This window comes from Pristiophorus japonicus, chromosome 1 (genome assembly GCF_044704955.1).
Source record: "Pristiophorus japonicus isolate sPriJap1 chromosome 1, sPriJap1.hap1, whole genome shotgun sequence".
Lineage (NCBI taxonomy): Eukaryota > Metazoa > Chordata > Chondrichthyes > Pristiophoridae > Pristiophorus > Pristiophorus japonicus.
Window position 1 is genome coordinate 300,053,624 of NC_091977.1, and position 26,653 is coordinate 300,080,276.

General features: G+C 45.9%; 1 protein-coding gene across 5 annotated transcripts in view; it reads left to right on the plus strand.

Moving 5' to 3' along the window:
* LOC139271360 (arf-GAP with SH3 domain, ANK repeat and PH domain-containing protein 1-like) overlaps positions 1-26,653 on the plus strand; it is a 525,010-nt gene that overhangs the window by 461,297 nt on the left and 37,060 nt on the right. For 3 of the 5 annotated variants that reach the window (XM_070888507.1, XM_070888511.1, XM_070888509.1), the window contains one exon: positions 20,243-20,419. The exons of 1 other annotated variant lie outside the window; for it this stretch is intronic. In XM_070888507.1, the coding sequence (XP_070744608.1) occupies positions 20,243-20,419 (177 nt within the window). The remainder of the gene's footprint in view (positions 1-20,242; positions 20,420-26,653) is intronic. One more of the 5 variants, XM_070888508.1, reaches the window with a different exon arrangement.

Consider the following 26,653-nt stretch of genomic DNA (forward strand, 5'->3'; position numbering starts at 1 on the left):
TTCTTAGTTGACTCAACCGCGTGGGGCTCAGGTTAAAACGCTCGAAGTGCGTTTTCCTGGGGGGGAAGAATCGTGGCGGATGGCATCAGGCCCACCGATTCGAAGACTGAGGCAATCGAAAATGCACCGAGGCCATAGAACGTGACAGAGCTGCAGTCGTTTCTAGGACTCCTGAACTACTTTGGTAACTTCTTACCGGGTCTCAGCACACTGTTAGAACCACTGCACGCCTTGCTGCATAAAGGAGACGAATGGGTGTGGGGCAAAAGCAAAGAGAATGCCTTTGTAAAAGCTAGAAAATTGTTATGCTCCAACAAATTGCTTGTGTTGTATGATCCATGTCAGCGTTTGGTACTAACATGTGATCCGGCGTTGGTTGTGTTTTGCAACAAGCTAATGATTCTGGGAAATTGCAACCGGTTGCTTATGCATCCAGAAGTCTGTCTAAGGCCGAGAGAGCCTGCAGCATGATTGAAAAAGAAGCGTTAGCCTGTGTCTATGGTGTAAAGAAAATGCATCAATCTGTTTGGGCTAAAATTTTAAACTGACCATAAGCCACTAATATCCCTATTTTCTGAGAGTAAGGGGATAAATACGAATGCATCAGCCCGCATCCAGAGATCGGCGCTCACGTCCGCATACAACACCATCCGCTACAGGCCAGGCACAGAAAACTGTGCCGATGCTCAGTAGGTTGCCATTGCCCACCACAGGGGTGGAAATGGCGCAGCCCGCAGATTTAGTCATGGTTATGGAAGCATTCGAGGGCGAGCAATCACCCGTCACAACCCGACAGATTAGAACCTGGTCGAGCCAGGACCCCTTACTGTCCCTAGTAAAAAATTGTGTGCTTCACGGGAGCTGGTCCAGTGTCCCAGTGGAAACGCAGGAAGAGATAAAGCCGTACCAGCGGCGCAAAGATGAAATGTCTATACAGGCAGACTGCCTTCTGTGGGGCAATCGGGTAGTGGTCCCCAAGAAGGGCAGAGACACTTTCATCAGTGACCCCCACAATACCCAGCCAGCATCGTAATGATGAAAGCGATAGCCAGATCCCACGTGTGATGGCCCGGTATCAATGCGGACTTAGAGTCCTGCGTGCACAGATGTAACACTACGTTTATGATCTTGGCCCTCCAAACCGTGGTCCAGGATCCATGTTGACTATGCAGGCCCGTTTTTGGGTAAAATGTTCCTTATGGTTGTAGATGTGGACTCCGAATGGATTGAATGTGAGATAATGTCGGCAAGCACATCCGCTGCCACCACTGAAAGCATGCGGGCCATGTTTGCCACGCGCGGACTACCTGATGTCCTTGTGAGCGACAACGGGCCATGTTTTAGCAATGCCGCGTTCAAAGAGTTCATGACCTGCAATGGGATCAAACATGTTATATCTGCCCCGTTCAAACCAGCATCCAATGGTCAGGCAGAGAGAGCTGTGCAAACTATCAAGCAAGGCTTGAAGAGCGTAACTGAAGGCTCACTGCAGACTCGCCTATCCCGAGTCCTGCTTAGCTACCGCACAAGACCCACTCGCTCACTGGGATTCCACCTGCTGAACTGCTCATGAAAAGGCTCTCGTTTGTTCACACTGATCTACATGAACAGGTAGAGAGCAGGCGGCTTCAGCAAAGTTCATATGATCGCACAAATGTGTCACGCGCAATTGAAATCAATGATCCTGCATTTGTGTTGAATTATGGACAAGGTCCCAAAGGGCTTCCCGGCACTATTGTAGCCAAAGAGGGGAGCAGGGTATTTCGGGTCAAACTTTCAAATGGACTCATTCACCGGAAACACTTGGACCAAATCAAACTCAGATTCACGGACTATCCTGAGCAACCCACTTTGGACCCTACCTTCTTTGATTCCCCCAACATACACCCCAGTGGCAACCGACACCGCGGTTGGCCACGAAGCAGAACCCATCACCTGCAACAGCCCAGCAGGGCTCACCACGCCAGGAAGGCCAGCTGCACAGCAGCCCTGTGAGGTCCCAACAAACGGTTCACCAAAACTAGCATTTGCACCGAGACGATCAACCAAGGAAAGAAAGGCCCCTGATCGACTCACCTTGTAAATAGTTACACTGTTGACTTTGGTGGGGAGTGTTAACTTGTAATACGTAAACTTGTATATACCTTGTACAGCCACCAGAGGGCTCATCTCCTGGAGTCCCAAGGCATCCCACAATCTCTTGGGAGCACAGATAGTTAAGGAGGCCTCACAGGCTGGAGAGGCACACTGGAGACCTGCAATAAAAGACTATGGTCACACTTTACTTTGAGCTCACAGTATCCAGTCAGACTCTTTATTCATTCATAACAACTTTGAAGGAAGGGGCAATTACATTTTATTTATCATGCATTCTGAGCTATTACTTTCCAACTCCACAGCAATTCCAATAAGGTAACCTACACTACTATATAAAATTGAATGACCTCATACTGTGTGCTGATCAAACATTTCTCAACAAAATGCACTAACTATCCAGTAATACATTAATTCAATCCATCAGCCTTTGAACGCTGTTCTGCATCACTCACTCTATTGATTAAAATATGTGCATTACTGGGTATCTGCTTAGCCAGCTTTCAAAATAGTAACTTTAGGTTTCAAACTTTAAACCTGAAATTATGCTATTTGAGCAGAAATGTTAATCCATTGGAAATCAATTTCTAAAGTGTTAGCATATTCGTTTGAAATTACTCTAAGTATTTGTCAGCAACAAATGAGGCATGAGATGGAGACAGGCTTCAATGATATGATTAAAGTCATCAGATCTGTGCATCGTTGACAGGGTCAGGATGGATTTGGCTATGGAGGATAATGCTCTCTCAGGATAGCAGATCTTGCACAGTACTCCTTCACTTACTACTATGACTGCTCAAGAGCCAGAAGGCAGGCTGATGATGCATCTGCAGAGAGTTCATAGCCTGTATTGAGCCCATCCAGGGTCTGGAGTCAAGAGCCACGTCGTTTCCAGCACCATGTTCCAGAGAGACAGCTTAGCAGCGCCTCCCATTGTCAGTGAGGGTTCAATTAGAAGGAGCACTAGGATAGATTGCCATGCAGTCACAGCATCACTATAGAAAAAGTGAGAATCACTAATGAAAGGGTAGACGCTCATCTACCCACCATCTTTTAAATAATCACTGTTGGAATTCAATCACAGTTCTATTTGTGCCTAGTGAACAGGGAAAACAACTGTGGGTGTGTGCACTTAAGATTTGTAGATAGGAGGAGAGTCTGGGATGATTCTCTTTGTGTTGGTTGTTGGATAGAACTATTGTATGGATAGGTGGAAGAAGGAATCTTGACCTTTGTAAATGAAGCAGTTCATGAAGCTCTGGAGAAAACCAGGTGAACATCTTCAGCAGCCATCAAGCGGGGGCTTGTGATTGCCAAATAAGCAATTTCACCAAACGGTACGCAACAATGAAAAAGAGTTACTGTATTCAACAGATTTTATGCAACTGCAAAACCATTTTTTTAATTCAAGTGATTGGCGAAAGAACCAAAGGGGATGTCCTTTTAAATCAGGTTGTACCTAAATGACAGCTCAGGAAGCTTTAGTGTTGTGCTTTTTTGGCAACAGTTTGGCCCTGAACTGGACCTGGCACGAGAGCAGAAATCAGAGTGCACAGATCGCTTGCGCACATTTGCATGCAGTTTTACATGTGTGCACCCTCTTCAAGTTGTTAAACCTGACAGTTCCTGAATAAACTGACAGAAAATTCAGCTACAGTGCTATTTCGGTGCAAAGGATTAACTTAACTGGACCAGCCACATAAATACTGTGGCTACAAGAGCAGGTCAGAGGCTGGGTATTCTGCAGCAAGTATCTCACCTCCTGACTCGCCAAAGCCTTACCACAATCTACAAGCCATAAGTCAGGAGAGTGTTGGAATACTCTCCACTTGCCTGGATGAGTGCTGCTCCAACAACACTGAAGAAGCTCGACGCCATTCAGAACAAAGCAGCCCACTTTATTGGTACCCCATCTACCACCTTTAACATTCACTCCCTCTGCCACCGACACACTGTGGCTGCAGTGTGTACCGTCTACAAGATGCACTGCAGTAACTTGCCATGGCTTTTTTGACAGCACCTCCCAAACCTGCAACCTCTACCACCTAGAAGACAAAGGCAGCAGGTGCATGGGAACACTTGCAAGTTCCCCTCCAAGTCACACACCATCCTGACTTGGGAATCACTGTTCCTTCATAGTCACTGGGTCAAAATCCTGGAATTCCCTCCCTAACAACACTATGTGAGTAGCTTCACCATGTGGACTGCAGTGAATCATAGAGTTATAGAAGGTTACAGCACAGAAGGCGGCCATTCGGCCCGTCGAGCCCATGCCGACTCTCAGCTAGTCCCACTCCTCTGCCCTTTTCCCGTAGACCTGCAATTTTTTTTTCCTTCAGCTACTTATCCAACTCCCTTTTGAAAGATAAAATTGAGTCGGTCTCCCATCAACCATTCCGGCAGTGCATTCCAGATCTTAACCACTTGCTGTGTAAAAAAAAAAAAAGAAGCTTTTTCTTACATCGCCTTTGGTTCTTTTGCCAATCACTTGAAATCTGTGTCCTCTAGTTCTCAGCCCTTCTGCCAATGGGAACAGTTTCTTTCTATCTACTCTGTCCAGACCCCTCATGATTTTGAACACCTCTATTAAATCTCCTTTCAATCTTCTCTGTTCCAAGGAGAACAACCCCAGCTTCTCCAATCTTTAAAATGTAACTGAAGTCTCTCATTCCTGGAATAATTCTCGTAAATCTTTCCTGCACGTTCACTAAGGCCTTCACATCCTTCCTAAAGTGTGGTGCCCAGAATTGGACACAGTACTCCAGATGGGGCTGAACCAGTCTTTTATACAGGTTCATCATAATTTCCGTACTTTTGTACTCTATACCTCTATTTATGAAGCCCAGGAAATCGTAAGCCTTTTTTAACTGCTTTCTCAACCTGCCTGCCACCTTCAACAATTTATGCAAACATACACCCCACGTCTCTCTGTTCGTGCACTTCCTTTAGGATTGTACCATTTAGTTTATATGTCCTCTCCACATACTTTCGACCAAAATGTATCACTTCACACTTTTCCACATTAAATTTTATCTGCCACGTTTCTGCCCATTTCACCAGCCTGTCTATGTCTTCCTGCAGTCTGTCACTCTCCTCTTCACTGTTCGCTATACTTACAGGTTTTGTGTTACATGCAAATTTTGAAATTGTGCCCTGTACACGCATGTCCAAGTCATTATTATATATTAAGAAAAGAAGTGGTCCTAGAACCGACCCCTGGGGAGCACCACTATACCTTCCTCCAGTCCGAAAAACAACCGTTCACCGTTATTCTCTGTTTCCTGTCAGTTGGCCAATTTCGTATCCAGGCCTGCCACTGTCCCTTTTATTCCATGGGCTTCAATTTTGCTGGCAAGCCTATTATGTGGCACTTTGTTGAACGCGTTTTGGAAATCTATGTAGTCTACATCAACTGCATTACCCTCATCAACCCTCTCTGTTACCGCATCAAAAAACTCGATCAAGTTGATTAAACACGATTTGCCTTTAACAAATCCGTGCTGGCTTTTCTTAATTAATCCACCCCTATCCAAGCGACTGTTAATTTTGTCCCTGATTACTGTTTCGAAAAGCTTCCCCACTACCGAGGTTAAACTGACTGGCCTTTAGCTGTAGGGTTTATCTTTACACCCTTTTTTTGAACAATGATGTAATATTTGCAATTCTCCAGTCCTCTGGCACCATCCCCATATCTATGGAGGAATGGAATGTTATGGCCATTACATCTGCGATTTCCGCCCTCAATTCCTTCAGCATCCGAGGATGCATCCCATCCGCTCCTAGTGATTTATCTACTTTGAAGTACAGCCAGCCTTTCTAATATCTCTGACAATTTTTATCCTATCAAGTGTCTCCTCCTTCTTCGGCAGTCCCTCGGAATCGAGGATGACTTGCATCCACACTAATGAGTTCTCAGGTGACTGATGAGTCCAATGTGGGACCTACAGTCTCTGTCACAGGTGGGGCAGATGATGGTTGGAGGGACCGGTGGGTGGGGTACTTCGATTGTCGTGCGCTCCTTCCGCTGTTTGCGCTTGGCTTCCGCATGATCCCGGCGAAGAGACTCTGTGTTCGGCGCCTTCCCTGATGCTTCTCTTCCATTTTGAGCGGTCTTGGGCCAGGAATTCATGGATGTCAGTGAGGATATTGCACTTTTTCCAAGGAGGCTTTGAGGGTGTCCTTCAAGCGTTTCCTCTGCCCACTTGGGGTTCGCTTCCCGTGTCGGAGCCCTGAGTAGAGCGCTTGTTTTGGGAGTCTAGTCCATCGGAGCTGATCGAGTGTGGTCAATGCTTTGATGTTGGCCTGACCGAGAACACTGATGTTGATGTGCCTATCCTGCCAGTGGATTTGCAGGATCTTGCAGAAACAACGTTGGTGGTACTTCTCCAGTGCTTTGAGGTGCCTGCTGTACATAGTCCATGTCGCTAAAGCATATAGGAGGGCGGGTATCACTGCTGCTCTGTAGACCATGAGCTTAGTGCTGGATTTGAGGTCCGAGTCTTCAAACGCTCTCTTCCTCAGGTGACCGAAGGCTGCACTGGCACACTGAAAGCGGTGTTGGACTTGTCATCGATATCTGCCCTTGTTGACAGTAGGCTCCCGAGGTATGGAAAATGTCCAAGGCCTCGTCATGGATCTTGATAATCGGGGGGGCAGTACTGTGTGGCGTGGGCAGGTTGGTAGAGAACCTTTGTCTTCCGGATGTTTATTGTAAGACCATACTTTTGTACTCTTCAGTGAAGGTGTTGATGGTTTGGAGTTCAATTTGTGAGTGTGCGCATACTGTATCTGCATACTGTAATTCAATAATAGAGGATGGGATGACCTTGGATTTGGACTGGAGGCGACGGAGGTTGAACAGTTTCCCATTTGTTCTGTAGATTAGCTCTACTCCAGCGGGGAGCTTATTGAAGGTGAGATGGAGCATTGTAACAAGGAAGATCGAGAAGAGCATTGGCTCGATGATACAGCCTTGCTTGACCCCGGTCCACATGTGTATTGAGTCTGTGGTGGATCCGTTGGTCAGGATCACGGCTTGCATGTCATCTTGAAGCAGGCAGAGGATGGTGATGAACTTTTGAGGGCAGCCGAATTTGAGGAGGACACTCCATAATCCCTCCTGGGTGACTGTGTCGAAGGCGTTTGTGAGGTCAAAGAAGGCCATGTACAGAGATTGGTGCTGCTCCCTGCATTTTTCTTGAATTTGAGAAGTGGTGAAGATCATGTCCATTATTATGCCCCTTAGTAGGCAGAATCCACGTTGCGACTCTGGGAGGAGCTCGTCAGCCACTGGGAGAAGGCAATTGAGGAAGATTCCTGCAATGACTTTCTTTGTGGCAGACAGCAGGGAAACTCCTCTGTAATTACCGCAATTGGACTTGTCACCTTTCTTGAATATGGTCACGATTACAGCGTCTCTGAGATCCCCTGGCATGCTTTCCTCCTTCCAAATAAAAGAAATGAGTCCATGAATTTGCACCAATGGTGCTTCTCTGCCATGCTTTAGTGCTTCGACAGGAATTCCATCTGCTCCTGAGGCCTTGTGGTTCTTCAGTTGTCTGATGGCCTTTTCAATCTCATGCGGGCTGGGGTTGTGCTGAGGTGGTGGCAGTTAGCATGCTGCAGGATGGAGTCAAGGACACTTGCGTCGAAGACAGAGTTTTGGTTAAGGAGATCTTCAAAGTGCTCCTTCCAGCGGGCACTGATAGCCTCTCTGTCCTTGATGAGTACCTCTCCGTTCTTGGCCCTCAATGGGGTAGGACCTTGGGTGCTTGGGCCATAAGTGGTCTTGACTGTGCTAAAGAATCCACGCACGTCATGGTTGTCGGCTAGTTGCTGGAACTCCTGCACTTTTTCCACCCACCATCTGTTCTTTAAGTCACAGGTTTTATGTTGGACCTTGGCCTTCAGACGTCCACAGAGCTGCTTTTTTGCTCTCAAGTTGTGTTACTGTTTCCAGTTCAAGAATGCCTTGCACTTGAGGCTTATCAGCTCCTGGTTGTTCTCGTCGAACCAGTCTTGATGTTTCCTGGTGGAGTGACCAAGCGTCTCTTCACAGGTGCTAATTATGGAGGCCTTGAGGGTAGACCAGGTACTGTAGACACTCTGCATCTCAGGTTGATTGTGAGGCACTGGCTGAATAAGGCTTTCTTAGTAGGGTCTTTGAGTGCCCCAGCAATGATTTTCCTGCGGCAGCGTTTCTGTTGCCCCCGCTGTTTTGGGGCCACATTGATGGAAATGACAGAGCGGATTAGGCAGCTCCTGTCATGGCACAGGTGATGCGGACGTCCTTGCGGTCCCTCACTCGGACGACGACGTAGTCTGGCAGATGCCAGTGCTTGGAGCGAGGGTGTTGACATGAAGCCTTGTACTTGTCTCTCTGATGGAACAAGGTGTTTGTTATGACAAGACCATGTTCTAAGCATTTCATCAGGAGGAGGGTGATACATCCTTACTACACAGTATAAATGCACACGAGGCCCATGCTCGAGAGAAGGTCAGTCTGTGACCTGTCCTTTATTCCTTAGCACTCAAGTGATGAAGGTGGGTGGAGCTTCCCCTTTTATACCTGAAGGTCCAGGTTAGGAGTGTCTCCCACCTAGTGGTCAGTGTTCTCACGGTGTACAACTTAGGTCAGTTTATACATGGGTTACAATGCTGGTTGAATACATGACATCACCTCCCCCCCCCCCCCCCCCCCAAAGTCTTATTGGGATCACAGGTTGAGCCTCTCTGGTGGTTTACGCTCCCTTGTAGAGCGCCTGAGTTGGGGCTCCGGTTGTTGGGCGCTGGCCTGAGTATCTGCTGTTTCCAGTGCCTCAGGCCTGTCCGGACTGCCCACAGTGACTGGGCTCTCCTCCCTTTGGTTCCGGTGTTCGGTCACCTGTGGTGGAGTGAATTCTATATCGTGTTCTTCCTCTGCTTCTTCTATGGGGTTGCTGAACCTCCTTTTTGTTTGATCCACATGTTTGTGGCAGATTTGTCCATTGGTAAGTTTAACTACCAGAATCCTATTTCCCTCTTTGGCAACCACAGTGCCTGCGAGCCATTTGGGCCCTGCAGCGTAGTTGAGGACAAAAACAGGATCATTTACATCAGTACATCGCGCCCTCGCATTCCTGTCATGGTAGTGATATTGTGACTGGCGCCTGCTCTCGACAATTTCTTTCATGGTGGGGTGTATAAGGGATAATCGGGTTTTGAGCGTCCTTTTCATTAGTAGCTCTGCGGGTGGAACCCCTGTGAGCGAGTGTGGTCGGGATCTATAGGCCAACAGGAGGCGTGATAAGCGGGTTTGTAGGGAACCCCCTTGGAATCTGAGCATCCCCTGTTTGATTATCTGCACTGCTCGTTCTGCCTGGCCGTTTGAGGCCGGCTTGAACGGTGCCGTTCTAACATGGTTAATTCCATTGCCTGCCATGAAGTCCTGGAATTCAGTGCTTGTGAAGCACGGGCCATTGTCGCTGACCAAGATGTCCGGTAGACCGTGGGCGGCGAACATTGCCCGTAGACTTTCTACCGTGGCAGAGGATGTGCTTGAATTTAAAATGTCGCACTCGATCCATTTGGAGTAGGCGTCTACTACAACCAAAAGCATTTTCCCCATGAAAGCACCTGCGTAGTCCACATGGATGCGTGACCAAGGATTGGCAGGCCATGGCCAGGGGCTAAGGGGGGCTTCCCTGGGCGCATGGCCCAGCTGGGCACACGTGTTGCACCTGCGAACACAAAGTTCCAGATCTGCGTCTATCCCTGGCCACCAAACGTGTGACCTGGCAATTGCCTTCATCGTGACAATGCCCGGGTGCCCATTGTGGAGTTCTCTGATGAACACCTCTCTGCCCATCTGGGGCATGACTACGCGGTTTCCCCACAGTAGGCAATCGGCCTGAATCGAGAGTTCATCCTTGCGCCTGTGAAATGGTTTAAATTTGTCAGGGCATGCCCTGTACGTGGCTGCCCAGTCCCCATTCAGGACACATTTCTTGACTAGAGACAATAGCGGGTCTCTATTTGTCCAGACTTTAATCTGACGGGCTGTCACGGGTGAGCCTTCGCTTCTGAAAGCTTTAACAGCCATGACCATCTCAGCACCATGCTCGGTAGCCCCCTCAGTGGTGGCTAGTGGGAGCCTGCTGAGTGCATCGGCGCAGTTTTTGGTGCCCGGTCTGTGCCGAATTGTGTAGTCATAGGCAGCTAACGTGAGTGTCCACCTCTGTATGCGGGCCGATGCGTTTGCATTTATGGCCTTGTTGTCGGCCAAAAGGGACGTTAGGGGTTTGTGATCTGTCTCCAGCTCAAATTTCCTGCCAAACAGGTACTGGTGCATTTTCTTTACCGCATATACACATGCAAGCGCCTCCTTTTCTACCATCCCGTAGCCCCTTTCTGCCTGGAACAGACTCCTGGAGGCATAAGCTACCGGCTGTAACTGACCCTTGGCATTGACATGCTGCAACACACACCCGACACCATAGGACGACGCATCGCACGTTAACACAAGTTTCTTACATGGGTCATACAGCGTTAACAGATTGTTGGAACATAACAAATTGCGTGCTCTATTAAAAGCCCTTTCCTGGCTGTCCCCCCCAGACCCATTCTCGACCTTTGCGTAGGAGCACGTGTAGCGGCTCTAGCAGCGTGCTCAATTTGGGAAGAAAGTTACCAAAATAGTTCAGGAGCCCCAGGAACGAACGCAGCTCCGTCGTGTTACGGGGTCTGGGTGCTCTCTGGATCGCTTCCGTCTTGGATGCAGTAGGGCTGATCCCATCTGCTGCTACCCTCATCCCCAGGAATTCTACCTCTGGAGCTAGGAAGACTCACTTCACCTTTTTCAGTCGCAGACCTACCCGGTCCAGTCTGCGTAGCACCTCCTCCAAGTTGTGGAGGTGTTCTTCAGTATCGTAACCCGTAAAGAGGATGTCGTCCTGAAAAACCACCGTCCCTGGAATCAACTTGAGGAGGCTTTCCATATTTCGTTGGAAGATCGCGGCGGCCGAGCAAATCCCGAACGGACATCTGTTGTACTCAAACAACCCCTTGTGTGTCGTGATGGTGGTCAGCTTCTTCAACTCACTCGCCAGCTCCTGGGTCATGTAAGCTGAGGTCAGGTCCAATTTTGAAAAAAGTTTGCCACCGGATAGCGTCGCAAAGAGGTCCTCCGCTCTCGGTAGCGGGTACTGGTCTTGGAGTGACACCCGATTGATGGTGGCCTTGTAATCGCCACATATCCTGACCGACCCATCCGCCTTGAGCACCGGCACAATCGGGCTCGCCCAGTCACTGAATTCGACTGGCGAGATGATGCCTTCCCTCAACAGGCGGTCCAATTCGCCTTCTATCTTTTCCCGCATCACGTACGGCACCGCTCTGGCCTTGTGGTGTACTGGTCTGGCGTCCGGGTTTATGTGAATCACTACCTTGGCCCCCATGAAAGTGCCAATGCCGGGTTGAAATAATGAGTTAAATTTGTCCAGGACCTGTGAGCATGATACTCGCTCCACAGAGGAAATTGCATTGACATCGCCCCATTTCCAGTTCATGACAGCAAGCCAACTCCTCCCCAGTAGTGCGGGACCGTCCCCTGGGACAATCCAGAGTGGCAACCTGTTCTCCGAATCTTTGTGGGTCACGACTACCGTGACGCTGCCTAGCACCGGAATGACCTGCTTTGTGTAAGTCCGTAGCTGTGCGTCAATCGGCGATAATTTTGGCCTCCTGACCTTGGATGCCCACAACTTTTCGAACTGTTTGATACCCATCAGGGACTGGCTGGCATCCGTGTCTAACTCCATTGATACTGGGATGCCATTGAGGAGCACTTTCATCATTATCGGTGGCGTCCTGGTGTATGAACTGTATACGTGCTCCACATGAACTCGCTGAACTTCAGCTTCCAGCGATTTCCCCCAGTGTCCATTTCTGCAATTTCTGCAGGTATTTTGCTCATCTCTGCAAACTCCGGCTGAATGTATGCCTCCACGCCTCCAGCATGAGTTGCGGTTTGAAACAAAAGGTCCCTTGCCAGTCGATCGTCCCTGACTGCCCCTGTTATTGTCCTTGAGTGCACCATTAACAGGTGTTGATGGCCCCATTACTGGCCGCATTGTCCCTTGCAATGGCGTGAATCGCTGTTCAGCTTGCCATTGTCTCTGTCGAACTCCCCCTCATGATTCGACTACATGTTGGGGCATGCCTGACTGCCCTTGTCTGCCTGGAGAACTGTGTGCTGCTTTAACAATGTTGAATCTCTGTCCCAACCATTCCTTAACACAGTACCTCTCGTCTGTTCTGCTAGTGGCCATGCTCGCGTGGTTTAAATCCCAGTTTCTTGTCGCCATTGATACGTCCTTACTACACAGTATAAATGCACACGAGGCCCATGCTTGAGAGAAGGTCAGTCTGTGACCTGTCCTTTATTCCTTAGCACTCAAGTAATGAAGGTGGGTGGAGCTTCCCCTTTTATACCTGAAGGTCCAGGTTAGGAGTGTCTCCCACCTAGTGGTCAGTGTTCTCACGGTGTACAACTTAGGTCAGTTTATACATGGGTTACAATGCTGGTTGAATACATGACAGAGGGTACCATTGGTGTTGGCTTTCTCTACTCCCTCTCTGCCGATCACACCTCCCCAGAGGTCTGTGTCCTTTCCATCTCTAGCATTAAGGTCGTCAAGGAGGATCAGCTTGTCGCCCGGTGGGGCTCAGGTCAGGGATTGTTCAAGGCTGGAGTAGAATTCCTCTGATCTCGTCTGCAGCGACGTACACACTGATTACTGTAGCGCATTGGTTCCGGGTTCACGAGGCATTAGTTTATTCCGCAAGGGGAATCTCTGAGACGCCCAACTAGCTCATTTTCTATGGCGAAGCTTATGCCATGGAGGCGCTGTTCTTCTGGTTTACCGTTCCAGAAGGTGGTGTAACCACCACCTTGTTGCTTGAGCTGGCCTTCCCCTGCCCGCCGAGTCTGCAAGAGTCTCCACTATCTCCTCCTTCACTTTGTCTATGGCAGCATTCTCTTCCTTGGTGAAGACAGATGCAAAGTACTCATTTAGTACCTCAGCCATACCCTCTGCCTCCGTACATAGGTCTCCTTTTTGGTCCCTAATCAGCCCCAACCCTCCTCTTGCTACCTTTTCACTGTTGATATGCCTATGGAAGACTTTTGGGTTACCTTTTAATGTTGGCTGCCATTCTATTCTCAAACCCTTTCTTTGCCTCTCTTATTTTCTTTCTCACTTCTCCTCTGACCTTTCTATATAAAGCTTGATTCTCAGATGTATTTGCAACCTGACATCTGTCAGACTCTTTTTCTGCTTCATCATATTCTCTCTCTGTTTCAGCATCCAAGGAGCTCTGGCTTTAGTTCCCCTACCTTTCCCCTTCATGGGAATATAACTTGACTGTACCCAAACTTTTTTTAAACATTTGTTCTGGGCATCGCTGGCAAGGCCAGCAATTAGTACCCATCCCTAATTGCCCTTGAGAAGGTGGTGGTGAGCCGCCTTGTGGTGAAGGCACTCCCACAGTGCTGTTTGGGAGGGAATTCCTGGATTTTGACTCCGTAACAATGAAGGAACAGCGATAAATTTCCAAATCAGGATGGTGTGTAACTTGGAGGAGAACATGCAGATGATGGTGCTCCTGTGCACCTGTTGCCCCTGTCCTTCTAAGTGGTAGAGGTCGCGGGTTTGGGAGGTGCTGCCGAAGAAGCCTTGGCGAGTTGCTGCAGTGCATCTTATAGATGGTACGCACTGCAGCCACGGTGCGCGGTTGGTGGAGGGAGTGAATGTTGAAGGTGGTGGATGGGGTGCCAATCAAGTGGGCTGCTTTGTCCTGGATGGTGTTGAGCTTCTTGAGTGTTGTTGGTGTAGCACTCATCCAGGCAAGTAGAGAGTATTCCATCACACTGGAAAGACTTTGGGGAGTCAGAAGGTGAGACACTTGCCACAGAATACCCAGCCTCTGACCTGCTCTTGTAGTTACGATATTTATGTGGCTGATCCTGTTAGGTTTCTGATCAATGGTGACGCCCCCCCACCCCCTCAGGATGTTGATGGTGGGGGATTCGGCGATGGTAATGCCGTTGATTATGAATGGGAGGTGGTTAAACTCTCGCTTGTTGGAGATGGTCATTGCCTGGCACTTGTGTGGCGTGAATGTGACTTGCCACTTATCAGCCCAAGCCTGAATGTCGTCCAGGTCTTGCTGCATGTGGGCATGGACTGCGTCATTTTCTGAGGAGTTGCGAATGGAACTGAACACTGCAATCATCAGCGAACATCCCCACTTCTGATCTTATGATGGAGGGAAAGTCATTGATGAAGGGAAGGTCTTTGATGAAGCAGCTGCAGATGGTTGGGCCTAGGATAATGCCCTGAGAAACTCCTGCAGCAATGTCCTGGGGCTCCAATAACCACAACCATTTTCCTTTGTGCTAGGTATGTCTCCAGCCAATGGAGAGTTTTTCCCTGATTCCCATTGACTTCAATTTTACTTGGGCTCCTTGATGCCACATTCGGTCAAATTCTGCTTTGATGTCAAGGGCAGTCACTCTTGCCTCACCTCTTGAATTCAGCTCTTTTGTCCATGTTTGGACCACGGCTGTAATGAGGTCTGGAACCGAGTGGTTCTGGTGTAATCCAAACTGAGCATCGGTGAGCAGGTTATTGGTAAGTAAGTGTCGCTGGATAGCACTGTTGATGACACCTTCCATCACTTTGCTGATGATTGAGATTGTCCGGATTGGATTTGTTCTGCTTTTTGTGGACAGGACATTGCAAGCATTGTAGCTGCACTGTAACAGCTTGGCTAGAGGCATGGTTAGTTCTGGAGCACAAGTCTTCAGCACGACAGCCAGGATGTTGTCAGGGCCATTAGCCTTTGCTGTATCCAGTGTGCTCAGCTGCTTCTTGATATCACATGGTGTGAATCGAATTGGCTGAAGACTGGCATCTGTGAGGGTGGAAGCCTCAGGAGGAGATCGATATGGATCATCCATTCGGCACTTATGGCTGAAGATGGTTGCAAACGCTTCAGCCTTGTCTTTTGCACTTGCGTGCTGGACTCCGCCATCATTGAGGATAGGGATATTCAAGGAGCCTGCTCCTCCCGTTAATTGTTTAACTGTCCACCACCATTCACGACTGGTTGTAGCAGGACTGCAGAGCTTTGATCTGATCCGTTGATTGTGGGATCACTTTTTTTCTTCTTTAAAGGCAGCCCATTGTTCCACTACAGTTTTGCCTGCCAATCTTTGATTCCAGTTTACCCAGGCCAGATCTGTTCTTATCCCACTGAAATTGGCCTTCTCCCAGTTAAACATTTTTACTCTAGATTGCTGCCTGTCCTTTTCCATAGCTGATATAAACCTTAAGATACTATGATCACTGTTCCCTAAATGTTCACTTACTGACTCTTGTTCTACTTGACTCGCCTCATTCCACAGAACCAGATCCAGCAATGCCTCCTCCCTCGTCAGGCCGCAAACATACTGATCAAGAAAGTTCTCCTGAACACATTTCAGAAATTCTTCCCCTTCTCTGCCCTTTATACTATTAAAATACCAGTCTATATTAGGACAGTTGAAGTCCCCCATTATTACTATCCTATAGTTCTTGCACCTCTCTGTAATTTCTCTGCAAATTTGCTCCTCTATATCTTTCCCACTAGTTGGTGGTCTATAGAATACACCTAGTAGTGTAACGGTACCTCTATTATTTCTTAACTCTAGCCGTATAGATTCTGTCCTTGACCCTTCCAGGACATCCTCCCACCTCAGCACTGTAACATTCTCCTTAACCAATACTGCCACAACACCTCCAATCTTTCCTTCCCTATCTTTCCTGAACACCTTTATAACCAGAAATACTTAGCACCCAATCCTGCCCTTTGAGCCAGGTCTCAGTTATTGCCACATCATATTCCCATGTGGTTATTTGTGCCTGCAGCTCACTAAGCTTGTTTACTCCGCTTCGTGCGTTCACATACATACGCTGTAAACCCATCTTAGACCATCCTGTGTACACTCTTAGATGGACCCCACCTAATACCTTATTATTTCTTACTTCTGTGCTCTCTGCGCCACTCAATCCTTTGAGCACTTTATTTCCCCTTTCCAAAGTTATATCCTGGTGCCCATCCCCCTACTAAAGTAGTTTAATCCCTCCCCAACAGCACTAGCAAACCTCCCCATGAGGATATTGATTCTGGTCCTGTTGAGGTGCAATCCATCTGGCCTATACAGGTCCCACCTCCCTCAGAACCGGTCCCAATGTCCCAGGAACCTGAAGCCCTCCCTCCTGCACCATCTCTCCAGCCACGCATTCATCTGCTCTATCCTCCTTTTTCTATACTCACTTGTGCGTGACACCTGGAGTAATCCGGAGATTACTACCTTTTGAGGTCCTGCTTTTTAATCTCTTTCCTAGCTCCCTAAAATCTGCCTGCAGGACCTCAACCCTTTTCCTATCTACATCATTGGTACCAATATGGATCACAACTTCTGGCTGTTCACTCTCCCCACTCAGAATGCTTTGCAGCCACTCAATAACATTCTTGACCATGGCACAAGGGAGGCAACATACCATTCCGGAGTCATGTCTGCAGCTTCAGAAACGCCTGTCTGCTCCCCTGACTATTGAATCCCTTACCAATATTGCTTTCGCACTACTCTTCCTCCCATCTGTACAGCTGAGCCACCTGTGGTGCTGCGGACTTGGCTCCGGCTGTACTCCCCAGAAGAACCATCGCCCTCACCAGTACTCAGAACCGAATACTGGTTGGAGAGCAAGATGCACTCGGGGGAATCCTGCACTCCTTGCCTAGTCTTCCTTTTCTGTCTGGCAGTCATCCATTCCCTCTCTGGCTCCACAAGCTGTGGGGTGACCATCACCTGAAATGTGCTATCCTTGAAGCTCTCAACCTTGACGATGCACTGCAGCGATGCTAGCTGCTACTCAAGCTTCAAAACCCGGAGCTCAAGTTCCTCCAGCTGACGAAACTTCCTGCACATGTGTTTGTCCAGGACACGGGAAGCATCCTGGATTTCCACAGGACTGAGCTGCCCTGCCATGCCTCTATTTAATAGACTATTGACTACTATACAGAAACTTAAGATGAAGATGTATCTATAATTCAAGTTATTAATATATATTAACAATTGCTAATTTAATATAGTATTAACAGTTACTACTCTGCTAGCTCCTGCTTTATCCCTAACCAGCTATTTAACCCTGGTCCCTAACTTGGAAAAAAAAACGATGTGAGATTTACCAACCAATCAGTTACCAGACGTCACTCCTGGAATATTTTTTTTCTCTCGATGCTGCTCACTGTGTTCTTGCTGCTTCCTCGCAGATCTGTGCAGTGCTCGGCCTCCCGCTCCCGGTTTATATTCTCGCTGTTCCTCGCAGGTCCGTGCAATGTTCGGCCTTCTGCTCCCGGTTTATATTCTTGCTGCTTCTTTGCAGGCCTGTCACAGTGGTTCAACAAGGCGGCTTATCATTGCCTTCTCAAGGGCAATTGGGGATGGGCAATAAATGTTGGCCTTGCCATCAACACCAAATCCCAGGAACTAATTTTTTTTAAACATTTTGCCTGTGCAAAGGACCCATTTTCGGGTACTATTTGGGCAGTAAATCCAGGATATTCACTCTTTATATATACACAGGTTGCAAACCTTTGGTGTAATGTCTAAATGTCATTTGCTTTCGCACAAATTCTTCTAGTCACAAAGTTCTTAGTGATTTAAAGATAGCTAATACGTTGACATTTGATCTCCACAAGTGATGGATGTTTGCTGCAGATGAGGTGAAGTCAACGGTGAAGAAATCTCATTTAGCAAATAGGACAACAGCAAATGAGAATTTTTCCAAGGATACTGTATCAAGCTTTAGTAGTTTTGAAAATAGTCTTTACTTTGCAGTTATGCCATCATTGCCTAAAATTGCCATGACTGATCATATAAAACACACCTGAAAGTTTTATATTGCACTTATATTTTAATAAATTGCCACACTTAAAAATCCAAAACTTAATGTAGTATATCAAAGTACTTTTGATCGGCTGCTACCAGTGTCAAAATTAATATCCTTATGTTCTGCACTTCAAACCTTGCTGAACAGGAAAGTCAAGCCTGTCACTACGTGCCAGCAGTGTCTTTTCGATAAATCAGAAATTTCTAAGCTGGTATTCAACTATTTCCTGTTATCATTAGGTACAACAAATCTTTCAACATTTGTATCAGTTAAGTGCATCAGTTGGTGTTTGAGAAGTGTAAAAGGATCCACTGTTGCCCATTTTTTTTGTTAACACTAACAGAATCGCTTTCTTCGGAATCATACTTTTGATTATGTGCATTCATACAGTTTCCACCAAATACTGCATTTACCCATTTTAAAATAGGAATTTTGGTCCCACTGTGCTATCATAACTTACTATAATAAATGTACTTCGAACCAGTCACCACCTCAACCATAAAATTGAACAAATTAATACAGCCTCTGTAGACTAATGATTCTACCCTACTAACTTAGTTGGAAGCCACTGTTTCATGCATGCATCGAAGAAAACAGTACTTGAAAAATCAGTACTTCTGATTCAAGCTATGTTGCTAATATTTAAAAAGAAAAAAATCTGATATTTAAACATATAAATATAACCTTTTTAAAAAATAAAATACAACTGAAAATGATAAATATTGATACAAAAGCAAAAGATAAATATTGGCTAGGTGCCAGTGGTTTCAGATTTCTAATGTTAACACTCATAAGCACTAATATAAATCAATTTACAAAGGAACTGACCTACCAGTAGTTTAAAAGTGAGTATATATAGAACTTGAAGTAACAATACAAGTTGCATTTTTGTTCAAATATGTGCAGGCACAGGACCTTAGCATGAAAAATAAATATTGCTAAGTATTTTATTAAATTCTAACAATCCAGAGTCTGTTCATGAAAATATCTTTTGTAAATTGCTATTTTCCTTCACAAATGTAAAATCAAATACAGGCTCCAGATATCTGATGTAGTATACTGGTAGATGAACGTTCATCCTAAAATGAACATGGTAGATTAGTTTGTAGCAAGTAATTTAACTTGTCAAAAATAAAAAGCGAAGAAAGGAGGAATGTGTACAAGATCCTTTTGATATGGGATAGTGAGAGCAATTCTACAATTCTGTGCTCCCAGCAGAGAGCCATACTTGTAAGAAGCACAGATTGGAAAATTGAAGCTACAGTGTTGCCACCCTTTCTCTGACCAGCAGGGGTAGCACCCTGCTGCAAGTGCAGGATTGTGTAATTACTCCTTCATTTTGATGCAACAAGAAGAGATTTTGCATTCAGAGAACACTCTGCATCCTTAATATGTGTCAAATCATTTCACAGCCAATGAGTGACTTTTGAAGTGTAGCCACTGTTGTTACATTGACAAACATGGCAACAAATATGTGCAGAGCAAGGTATCATACATCATACATATGATCGTCTGTTTTTGGTGGTGGTACTTGAGGGATGCTGATTGGCTAGGACATTGGGAACTACTCTGTTCGTGGGTTATTTTACACCCACCTGAACAGACAGATGGGGCCTCGGTTTTACGCTTGAGGTACCTATTACAATGCAACTCTATCTCAGTACTGCACTGAGTAACAACCTTGATTATATGCTCAAGTCTTGCAGTGGGGTTTGAATCTACAACTTTCTGACTTAGAAGTGCAAGAGGCATCACTGACCCAAGCTGACACTTTGTAAAAGACAGGGGGAAAAAATGTAACATGATTACATTTGTGAACCCAGTTTTGAGATGCAGCCCATCATTAGTACTATATTCTCCAAGAGAGATCTGTCATGGTGTGAATTTTCCTTTTGTTTCCAATCCTAAATAGTACAAATTTTGAAACTGTAACCTTGCACAAGTTATATTTGGAATGGTAGGTATGAGCTTTGTATATACAATTATATAATGACTGTTGCAATTTTGAAGAGAGAATCGCTTTCTGTTCATCAGTTTTAGTCAGTGGTGGACAGGAAAAGGTTGATTATTTTACATTTGCTTTTGATCCTCCATTGCACCGTTATTGCTTGCTTTCATAACTGCTCTTAACATATCGTGCAGTAGTCAGCTATGTTTTTGTGCTTCTCCAGCTCCACATGGCCCAGTCCCTCCTTCAGTCCTTCCTGTAGGTCCCCAGGTCACAACCGGCAGCTCCACTCTATCAAAGAAGAGGCCACCGCCCCCGCCCCCTGGACACAAACGAACCTTATCTGACCCACCAAGCCCGCTACCTCATGGTCCCCAGAATAAAGGTCTGATTCCTTGGGGTGAGTTTTTCTTATATTAAGTTAGTTAAGTAAAGTTACTGTAGGAAAATGAAAATCGTATTATTGTTTATCAAAAATAGAAATTATATTAAAGGGGGAAACTGCAAAATGTTAATTCTTCCTGATTCATTGAACCTCCACATATAAATCGAATTTGCTGTCATTAGTGCAGGGAAACAAAATCATCCTGGGACATTGACACTATAAGAAATTGACACCCTTGTATTGCTAATTTGGTCAAATGGTTAACATACAACTCTGTTGCATATAAGTTCTCATTCTGGACTGCACCATTATTTTTTTACCCATTGTCCATAGCACTGTTGATTGTTGTCTAGTTTTTTTCCTTCTATGTGATGCATCCTAAAATAATATGGGAGAATCTGAGACATGGCTTCAACACAATTTGTACATATTTCCCGTAGCCACCTCGTTTATATTCGCTGACTGGTTTTCACTAAATAGGTTAGGCAAAGAAAATGCAAAATACAACACTTTTTTTTTTTGCTAAAGTTATCGACAGGAGGAATTTCACTTTCTACTTAGAAAAACCCCGCGATACCGTTTGAGCTTATTGGCTGACATTTCTAATAAACCACTTAGATTAATGTGATACTCAGACACAGTACTCAGGTTAATGTGTGTAATATTACTTGAACAGTCAAGATTTTGCAGTTGCTCACAATAGCCAGGACCGTAGCCCTAGGCTGCTGTGTTACAGGACATGGCTGACTATTTCAGGGTTCCCTATGGACTCCTGACTAAGCTCCTGGTCCAGATAGCTTGCACCCATTAAAGGAGGTGGGGACTAAAATAGTAAAGGTTTAATTGGCATTTGATAGTTTTTTTCCACTGAGAAGAGAGTTCTCAAGATTTTAAAGTGGCTAAATAATTCCTATTAGTTAAAAAGAGTGGAAGCGACATAGCGGGAAACTGTAGAACAGTAATTTTATAGATAGTCTTTAAAACAATTTTCAGAGATCTAGTGGACCCAAACATCATAATTAGTTTGGGAGCAAGGAATCATGCATTAAATAGTATTAATTGGTAGCATGCATGCTGATCAGGAAAGAAATCTAGGAGTTACAGTGGATGAAACCATGAAACAGTACTTAGTTGTTAAAATTGGGTATTGGGTTTCATTAGAAAAATATAGAGTACAGATCAAAAGAGGTTCTCTTGTGTCAAAAGCATTGGTCAGACACAATCTGGAATGCTGTGTGCCATTACACTCACGTCATCAGAAAGGCATTATTGCAAACAACGATGATGATTTAGGTTATCAGGGATTTAAGTTGCAAGCAAAGGCAAAATGAGGCTTTATTCAATTCAATTATCCAGAGAGCACGAACAACAAAAGCCAGGAAGAAGAAACACCCGTGTCTCTTCTCAATCACTTAAGTCACTGCTATCCAAACATTACAGGAAATTCTGGTGGGAGACTGAGTAAAGGAACTGTGTTGTTTTGGATCTCCTGGGTAAAATACTGTTTGGGAGAGCATATCACAGAATCTTGCCCTAAATTTAGAGGAGTGATTTTTCTTAAGCAAGTAATCAGGAAGGCAAATAGAATGTTGGCCTTTATTGCAAGGGGGATAGAGTATAAAAACAGAGTAGTCCTGCTACAACAGTACAGCGTATTGGTGAGGCCACACCTGGAGTACTACGTACAGCTTTGGTCTCCGTATTTAAGGAAGGATATACTTGCATTGGAGGCTGTTCAGAGAAGGTTCACGAGGTTCTAGAGATGAGGGGGTTGACTTATGAAGATAGGTTGAGTAGGTTGGGCCTATACTCATCGGAGTTCAGAAGAATGAGAGGTGCTCTTATCGAAACATATACTCGACAAGGTAGATGCAGAGAGAATATTTCCACTCACGGGAAACTAAAACTAGGAGACATAGTTTCAAAATAAGGGGTCGCCCATTTAAAACTGAGATGAGGAGGAATTTCTTTTGAGGGTTGTAAATCTGTGGAATTCTCTGCCAGAGAGCTGTGGAGGCTAGATCATTGAATATATTTAAGGCGGAAATAGACAGATTTTTGAGCGATAAGGGAATAAAGGGTTATGGGCAGCAGGCAGGGAAGTGGAGCTGAGTCCATGCTCAGATCAGCCATGATCTTATTAAATGGCAGAGCAGGCTCGAAGGACCAGGTGGCCTACTCCTGCTCCTATTTCTTATGTTATTATGTTCTTAAGTCAGTCAGGGTGTGCCAATTGGAGATTTCTTTAACACTTCATATTAATTCCTTTGAAATTAAGCATTAGTTTGTTGAAGTGAGCCTTCGTTTTTCTGCTTCAACAAAACTATGAGTTACCTAGAATAACCGTATAGTATTAGACAGTCCCTCATATCGAGGATGACCCGCTTCATCACCAAAAAGGGAGGAGTTCACAGGTGTTTCAATGAGGGACCTGACATTCTCGGTCCCGAACTACATATTGAAGGGTGGAAGATGCCTGTGCTTGGATTCTTTCAACGCGGAATGGCCGTTGCACACTAGCCACTGCATTGGTTTGACAGAGCTAGGTCCTGATCCAGTGGCAAGGGTTAACCAAGACAATTGGAGACCCAGGTAAACCTATAACTTATCAGAGATCAGTCAAATGGGCATAAGCATGTAACTCAATGTGTCATTCCTAGCAGGACAGAAGCTAGCTGCAGAATAGGTTGTTTCATTGTTGGTCACTTTGTAAGCCAACATTCCAAGGGTCGCTCTTTATTGGGTACCTGGGAGCAACTTATGTGCATTAACTAAGTATTATTAACTTAATCTGAAAGCTGAGGAAAAGTACTTTGGAATGAAAGGAGCAGTGGCTGCAAAATTGGCTATGGGACAGAAAGCAGAGAGTAGTAGTGAATGCTTGTTTTTCAGACTGGAAGGCAGTATAGAAAGGTGTCCCCCAGGGGTCGGTACTATTAGGACCACTGCTCTTTTCGATATGTATTAATGTCCTGGCCTTTGATATACAGAGCATAATTTCAGAGTTTGCAGATGACACAAAACTTGGAAATGTGGTAAACAGTGAGGAGGATAGTAACAGACTTCAGGAGGGGATAGACTAGTGAAATGCGCAGACACATTGCAGAAGAAATTTAATGCAGAGATGTGTAAAATGAATCATTTTAGTAGGAAGAATGAGGAAATGCAATATAAATAAAATGGTACAATTTTAAAGGGGGTGTAGGAATAGAGAGGTGTACATGCACAAATCTTTGAAGGTGTCAGGGCAAGTTGACAAGGCTGTTAAAAAGGCATATGGCATCCTTGGCTTAATAAATAGAGGCATATACAAAATAAAGAAAGTTAGGCTAAACCTTTATAAAACACTGGTTAGGCCCTAGCTAGAGTATTGTTGCCAATCCTGGGCATCACACTTCAGGAAGGATGTCAAGGATTTGGGAGAAAGTGCTGAGCAGATTTGCTGTCATGGTACCAAGGATGCGGAACTTATGTGGACAGACTAAACAATCTGGGATTGTTCTCCTTAGAGCAGAGAAAGTTAAGGGGAGATTTGATCGAGGTGTTCAAAATCATGAAGGATTTTGATAGAGTAAATAAGGAGAAACTGTTTCTAGTGGCAGAAGGGTCAGTAATGAGAGCACACAGAATTAAGGTGATTGGCAAAAGAACCAGAGGCAACATGAGAAAAAAAATTATGCAGCGAGTTATGATCTGGAATGCACTGCCTGAAAGGGTGGTGGAAGCAGATTCAATAGTAACTTTCAAAGGGAAATTGGCTAAATAATTAAAGGAGAAACATTTGGAGGATTTTGGGGAAAGAACAGGGGAGTGGGACTAATTGGATACATAGAAACATAGAAAATAGGTGCAGGAGTAGGCCATTTGGCCCTTCGAGCCTACACCACCATTCAATAAGATCATGGCTGATCATTCCCTCAGTACCCCTTTCCTGCTTTCTCTCCATATCCCTTGATCCCCTTAGCCGTAAGGGCCACATCTAACTCCCTCTTGAATATATCCAATAAACTGGCATCAACAACTCTCTGCGGCAGGGAATTCCACAGGTTAACAACTCTGAGTGAAGAAGTTTCTCCTCATCTCGGTCCAAAATAGCCTACCCCTTATCCTCGATATAGTGGTCTAGAAAACCATCCCTAATACACTCCAGGAAATCCTCCTCCACTGCATTGCTACCAGTTTGGTTAGCCCAATCAATATGTAGATTAAAGTCACCCATGATAACTGCTGTACCTTTATTGCATGCATCCCTAATTTCTTCTTTGATGCTGTCCCCAATTTTACTACTACTGTTTGGTGGTCTGTACGCAACTCCCACTAGCATTTTCTGCCCCTTGGTATTCCGTAGCTCCACCCATTCCGATTCCACATCATCCAAGCTAATGTCCTTTCTTACTATTGCATTAATTTCCTCTTTAACCAGCAATGCCACCCCGCCTCCTTTTCCTTTCTGTCTATCCTTCCTAAATGTTGAATACCCCTGAATGTTGAGTTCCCAGCCTTGGTCACCCTGGAGCCATGTCTCCGTGAGGCCAATTACATCATACCCATTACACAGTTAATTCGTCCACCTTATTCCGAATACTCCTCGCATTGAGGCACAGAGCCTTCAGGCTTGTCTTTCAAACACACTTTGCCCCTTTAGAATTTTGCTGTAATGTGGCCCTTTTTGCTTTTTGCCTTCCACTTTTACTTTTCTTCTTTCTATCTTTTGTTTCTGCCCCCATTCTACTTCCCTCTGTCTCCCTGCATAGGTTCCCATCCCCCTGCCATATTAGTTTAACTCCTCCCCAACGGCACTAGCAAACGGCCCTAGGACATTGGTTCCAGTCCTGCCCAGGTGCAGACTGTCCGGTTTGTACTGGTCCCACCTCCCCCAGAACCGGTTCCAGTGCCCCAGGAATTGAATCCCTCCCCTCTGCACCACCACTCAAGCCATGTATTCATTTGAGCTATCCTGCGATCCCTACTCTGACTAGCATGTGGCACTGGTAGCAATCCTGAGATTACTACTTTTGAGGTCCTACTTCTTAATTTAGCTCCTAGCTCCCTAAATTAGTCTTGTAGGACCTCACCCCATTTTTTACCTATATCGTTGGTACCTATATGTTCACCTTCCCTTTTCAGAATGCCCTGCACCTGCTCCGAGTCATCCTTGACTCTTGCACCAGGGAGGCAACATACCATCCTGGAGCCTCAGTTGCGGCCACAGAAACATCTGTCTATTCCCCTTACAATTGAATCCCCTATCACTATAGCTCTCCCACTCTTTTTCCTGCCCTCCTGTGCAGCAGAACCACCCACGGTGCCATGAACTTGGCTGCTGCTGCTGCCCTCCCCTGATGAGTCAATCCCCCCCCCCCCCCCCCCCAACAGTACCCAAAGCGGTGTATCTGTTTTGCAGTGGGATGACCGCAGGGGACCCCTGCACTACCTTCCTTGCACTGCTCTTCCTGTTGGTTACCCATCCCCTATCTGGCTGTGTATCCTTTACCTGCGGTAAGACCAACTCACTAAATGTGCAATTCACGTCATTCTCAGAATCGTGGATGCTCCAGCATTCATCCATCCGCAGCTCCAGTGCCGCAATGTGGTCCGTCAGGAGCTGCAGGCGGATGCACTTCCAGCACATGTAGTCGTCAGGGACACCGGAAGCGTCCCTGACTTTCCATATAGTACAGGAGGAGCATAACACGTGTCCGAGCTCTCCTGCCATGACTTAACCCTTAGATTAACTTAATTTGGCAACAACAATGCTAAAGGTTACTTGCTGATAAAGAAAAGAAAAAGAAAAACCACTTACCAATCACCAGCCAATCACTTACCCCCTTGGCTGTGATGTCACCTTTCGATTTCTTTCTACTTTTTTGCCTCTCTGCTGCAGCTGCACCAGCTGAGCTCTTGTAGGCCACTCGCCTCCCGAACTCCCGCCTCCGACCACGAACTCCCGCTGCTCGCTGACGGGCCTCTTGTAGGCCGCTCGCCTCTCGAACTCCCGCCTCCGATAGCTCTTTCAAAGTTTGCCCTGTTCGCTGTTCAAGTGATTTCAGTGCTCTTTTGTGGGAATCCCCAGTGCAATGCTGCTATGACGTCAACAAGCTGTCTAAGCAGTCAATCACATTGTAGAATTCTCCCAACCAGGAAACCTGGACTTTTATCCGGACTTTTAAAAAATGTTAGGGAGCAAAACAAAGATTTGGGCTGTCACATGGGGATAAGGCAGAACTTGAAATATCATGAACAAACTTT